This window comes from Macrobrachium nipponense, chromosome 6, assembly GCF_015104395.2.
Source record: "Macrobrachium nipponense isolate FS-2020 chromosome 6, ASM1510439v2, whole genome shotgun sequence".
NCBI classification, from domain to species: domain Eukaryota; kingdom Metazoa; phylum Arthropoda; class Malacostraca; order Decapoda; family Palaemonidae; genus Macrobrachium; species Macrobrachium nipponense.
In genome coordinates, this window is record NC_061108.1 from 95,985,774 (window position 1) to 95,990,773 (window position 5,000).

General features: G+C 37.1%; 1 protein-coding gene across 3 annotated transcripts in view; it reads right to left on the bottom strand.

Annotated features, from left to right (window-relative positions):
• Positions 1-5,000, bottom strand: part of LOC135216368 (cobalamin trafficking protein CblD-like) — a 154,570-nt gene that overhangs the window by 59,664 nt on the left and 89,906 nt on the right. For all 3 annotated transcript variants that reach the window (XM_064251622.1, XM_064251620.1, XM_064251621.1), the window contains exon 4: positions 1,636-1,832. In XM_064251622.1, the coding sequence (XP_064107692.1) occupies positions 1,636-1,832 (197 nt within the window). The remainder of the gene's footprint in view (positions 1-1,635; positions 1,833-5,000) is intronic.

The window sequence follows — 5,000 nt, forward strand, 5'->3', positions numbered from 1 at the left end:
TATTTCAATTTATTGTGAATTTTTAAAAAAACTTCTTCCTTACGTCCGGGCGAGGTAACTCGGCTGAAAATCTCAGAAATTCTTTCATCACTTTGTCGTAATGTTTGTACCGTTTTATATTAGCCGTTACATAAAGTTTTACATATTAAAATGTGCATAATTTTATGTAGAATACAAAAAAAATAACTCATGGGTGTAGCTTTTATCAGTTTTGAAATATTTTCATATAAATCACGATGTGCCAAAATTTCAACCTTTGGTCAACTTTGACTCGACTGAAATGTAGAAAAACTCAATTGTAAGCTAAAACTCTTACATTCTAGTAAAATTCAATCATTTACCTTCTTTTTAAAGCAAACAGGAAGTCTCTAGTACAATATTTTGATTTATGGCGAATTTTTGAAAAAAAACTTTTTCCTTACCTCCGCATGCGGTAACTCGGCTGAAAATCTCAGAATTTCTTTTGTCACCTTGTCATAATTTTCGCACCATTATCTATTAGGCGTTACATAATGTTATACATGAAAATGTGCGCAATTTAATGTAGAATACAACAAAATGTAACTCATGGTTATAGCTTTTATCAGTTTTGAAATATTTTCATATATATCACAATAAGTGCCAAAATTTAAACCTACGGTCAAATTAGACTTGAAAGAAATTATCAAAAAATGCAATTGTATGCTAAAACTCTTACATTCTAGTAACATTCAATCATTTACCTTCATTTTGCAACAAACAGGAAGTCTCTAGCACAATAGTTCGATTTCGATTTATGGTGAATTTTTGGAAAAGAAATTTTCCTTACCTCTGCGCGCGGTAACTCGGCTGAAAATCTCAGAATTTCTTTAGTCACCTTGTTGTAATTTTCGCACTGTTTTCTATTAGGCGTTACACATGAAAATGTGTGCAATTTCATGTAGAATACAAAAAAAAAAAATAACTCATGGTTGTAGCTTTTACCAGTTTTGAAATATTTTCATATAAATCACAATAAATAGAAAAAATTCGACCTTCGGTCAACTTTAACTCGACCGAAATGGTCGAAAACTGTAATTGTAAGCTAAAACACTTACAGCCTAGTAATATTCAATCAATTACCTTCATTTAGCAACAAACGGGAAGTCTCTAGTCTCTAGCAGAATATTTCAATTTATGGTGAAATTTTGATAAAAACTTTTTTTTACATCCGCGCATTACGAATTCATGCATCATTTTGTGATATTTTTTCTGTGTTGCTTTAATTGTTTTACTTACAATTTGTTATATACCAAAATCATCGCAATTTAGTGTACAATACAACGGAAAAAAATAACTCATTAGTTTAACCGTTTTGCTCACAGCACAATTTGTATACAATTATATATGAAATATTTTTACGTGCTGTCATGTATATCAATATTTATATATGATGATATTTTTTTTCATTTCTGATGGTTGCATACTAAACTTTCAGGCAATGACAAATAAAGGAGCCAAAACTGAACTCAATCTTAAAAACTAAGTGTGCTGCGATTTTTTAAAAAAACTTTTCCCGCTAGGCCCTAACTCCCAAACGCCGTCAGCATACTGCAAACACTATTGCAAATAGAGGCTCGGCGTTTAAGGGTTAGGTGCATAAGTAAAAGAACTCACCTGTAACTGTTGTTCATGATTTGTGACAGTTGTTAAAACATCAGGTGGTGATTTTAAAACAGGATTTTGGAAAACTGCTGATGTCTGTGTAGTTGCTTCTAGTTTATGACCTAATCCAATATCACCTGGCAAGGGAAGGCGCTGATCACTTGGTCCAAAGATCCCAGCTCTAATGTTCAGCCACGAATGAATTGGCTCTGGAAAATACATGTTTAACTTGATAAGCTATTCTAAGACCATTAGAACACAATCATGGCATTATTGAATTCCACAAAAAACTGGAATTTTTTTATATATATAAAACTACCATGACTAAAATGTTCTTAACATAGTGTTTAATGTCCTGAAGCAGTACACTGCCAACTTAGCAAATGAAAGCTTACACCTCTGCATTAAGCCAAATGTTTTGCTATTAAATAAAGCTTCATATTCCAATACTGTACCTTTGAAACACATACAAAATAAAAAACAGGCGCTTGTTAATTCATGCAATCTGTAATTTTATCACCTGGGCATTCAATTGATTTGCCTGTGGAAGTTAGTGTGTCCATATTAGTAAGTGGTTGCCTGAATGTGCAGGGGCCATTAAGAGATCAAAGGGCGAGTCGGTAAATCCAAAAGAGGGGGGGTAATTTTTTCAAAGGATCCATAAAATATATACTTGCACGAAAAACATAACCAATAACTGCCTGAAAATATAAAGACAATACCACCAGTTTTTCATAAAACTCGCTCTCCACAACTGGCAAGTCAACTTCTCTGACATTCCACTCCATGCTCTACCTATACATGATCAACCAAAACATATACTAAGGCACAGGTGTAAGCTAAACCTACCTATTAATCTTCCCTTGGATTCCAACAAGCCAAACGTTCAAAAGACAGCTTCGCTAAAGTAGTCCAAACAGTCTTTGGGTTGGCTGCTGTCCACTTTTATAATTAGCTTCAAATGCAAACCCTTCCCAACCATGATCTATTCTTCCATTCCTCTATGCAGTAATATTGGTGGATATGGAAATGTCCATACAATTTACATCAAATATGTAGTACCTAATACATTAATGCATTTAAGTAATAGTCCAAGAAGTAGGATAGGCATTTGAAAGAAAACTTATAAAATATGAGATTCCCAAACTAAGGAATCTATTATCTCCTGGTTCAAGGTCCTCTAGCCTGTCATATAGGCTCCACATGGAATAATTTCTGGCAAACCCATACAACTTCAACAAGGCACTCTCAAAACCAAAAATTTCATGCTAGAGATGGAGATCACCTTTTCCAGTTAAAGGAGAGAGCTGTTAGGATTATGAAACTACTTATGATTTGTGCATTTAACAGCTTTCCAGTAGGAGCATCTTCCCCTAAATCAGGCAAAGAAAATGCCAAAGATGAAAATCTGGGGATACACTTTGAGTTAGGAAAGGGAGAACAGCACACCTTTGCTATGGGCCACTTGATTCTATATTACGAGACAAGGAATTTTCTTCGGGCGTTCTATATAGTCATATTTTTCTTACTAGAACTAGGTGGTGTTACTTTTCTTTCCAAATGACCATTCTCTTTAGCTTTTAAAGCTTTATTTTTTCTTGTTCAGAAATTGTTTATCATACCTTATCCTTACATGCTCCATATCTGATCTCTGAAGAACAGTTTCATTATTAAATATTGTGGATACTTCCAGTACGTATTTGGTTTGGATTTTGCAACAGATGTGCACGTTCTATGTCCTAGAGTCAAGCAACTGTCACAGAACCTTTCATATTTGCATACCGAAAAAAGGATGTTCAATTCTGAAGCAGCTTCTTTGAAAAGGTGAACTGATATTCATTCCTCCTTAATATGAACCTGGGATATTACACTGCAATCTTCAAATATAAGAATGACCATCATAGTTCTAGGGACCAAGACCTTATGCACCTTCCCTACTTCCCAGGCCACATATCCAGTATTTCTTCTTCAATAATATCATACAAGTCCCTGTAATTTATCATCCTATCTTCCTTTACTAAAAATCATAAGCATGTGGAATTTGTTCGTTCTATACAATTTTGTTTATTAACATAAATTCGTTCGTGATTTCATTGTAGTACTACTTTAGTGTTGTGTGAGAACTTTACTTCATACGTATACATACTACATAACTTAACTACGTACAGTATATACGTAGTCATGGGTCCCAAGAAAGTTGAAGTAGGAAAGAAGAGGATGCTTTCTTTGGAGACGAAGATGGAGATCATTAAAAAATAAGAAGCTGGTATGCGATTGAGTGTGATCGCCAAGGAATACGGCCGAAATCCGTCAACGACAGGCACCATCCTTAAGCAGAAGGATGTCATCAAAGCAGCTACACCTTCCAAGGACGTGACTATTTTGTCCAGCAAGAGGAGCCACGTGCACGATGAAATGGAAAGGCTGCTTCTTGTCTGGATAAAAGACAAAGAAATCGCTGGCGATATGATAACCAAGACGGCAATCTGCCACAAGGCCAGCGTTATTTTCGTCAATTTGATTGCCCAAGCTGAAGACGACGGAGGAGAAGGGACATTGACACCAACCCCAGAGTTCAAGGCTTCTCATGGGTGGTTTGAAAAATTCCGTAAACGGATTGGCATCCATTCGGTGGTGCGGAATGGGGAGGCGGCCAGCTCGGACTCGAAAGCGGCCAAAGCCTTTATTAAGATGTTCGACGAGAGGACTCTCAAAGAAGACTACAGTTCTCAGCAAGTCTTCAACTGTAATGAGACTGGCCTTTTTTGGAAAGAAATGCCTCGTCGGATGTACATCATGCAGGAAGAGAAGAAGCTACCCGGGCATAAGCCTATGAAAGACAGGCTTACGCTCACACTTTGTTCCAACGCCAGTGGGGATTGCAAGGTTAAGCCCCTACTTGTCTATCATTCGGAGACTCCTCAAGCCTTCAAGGCCCACAAAGTGCTTAAGGAGAAGCTTCCAGTAATGTTGAGGGCTAATGCGAAAGCCTAGGTAACGAGACTTTTGTTCACCAAGTGGGTAAATCTGTGTTTCGGCCCGACAGTGAAGAAATTCTTGGAAGAGAAGCGCCTCCCTCTGAAATGTCTGCTGTTGTTGGACAATACCCCTGCTCACCCTCCTGGCCTCGAGGAAGATATCCTAGCGGAGTATTCGCTTATCAAGGTTCTTTATCTTACACCTAACACCACCCCTCTCCTCCAGCCCATGGACCAGCAAGTGATATCGAACTTCAAGAAGCTGTATACGAAACATCTTTTCAAGAGATGTTTCGACATTGCCGATACCACAAACCTCACCTTGCGTGAAATTTGGAAGGAGCATTTCCATGTTGTGATATGCATCCGACTCATCGACCAAGCTTGGCAGTAGGTTTT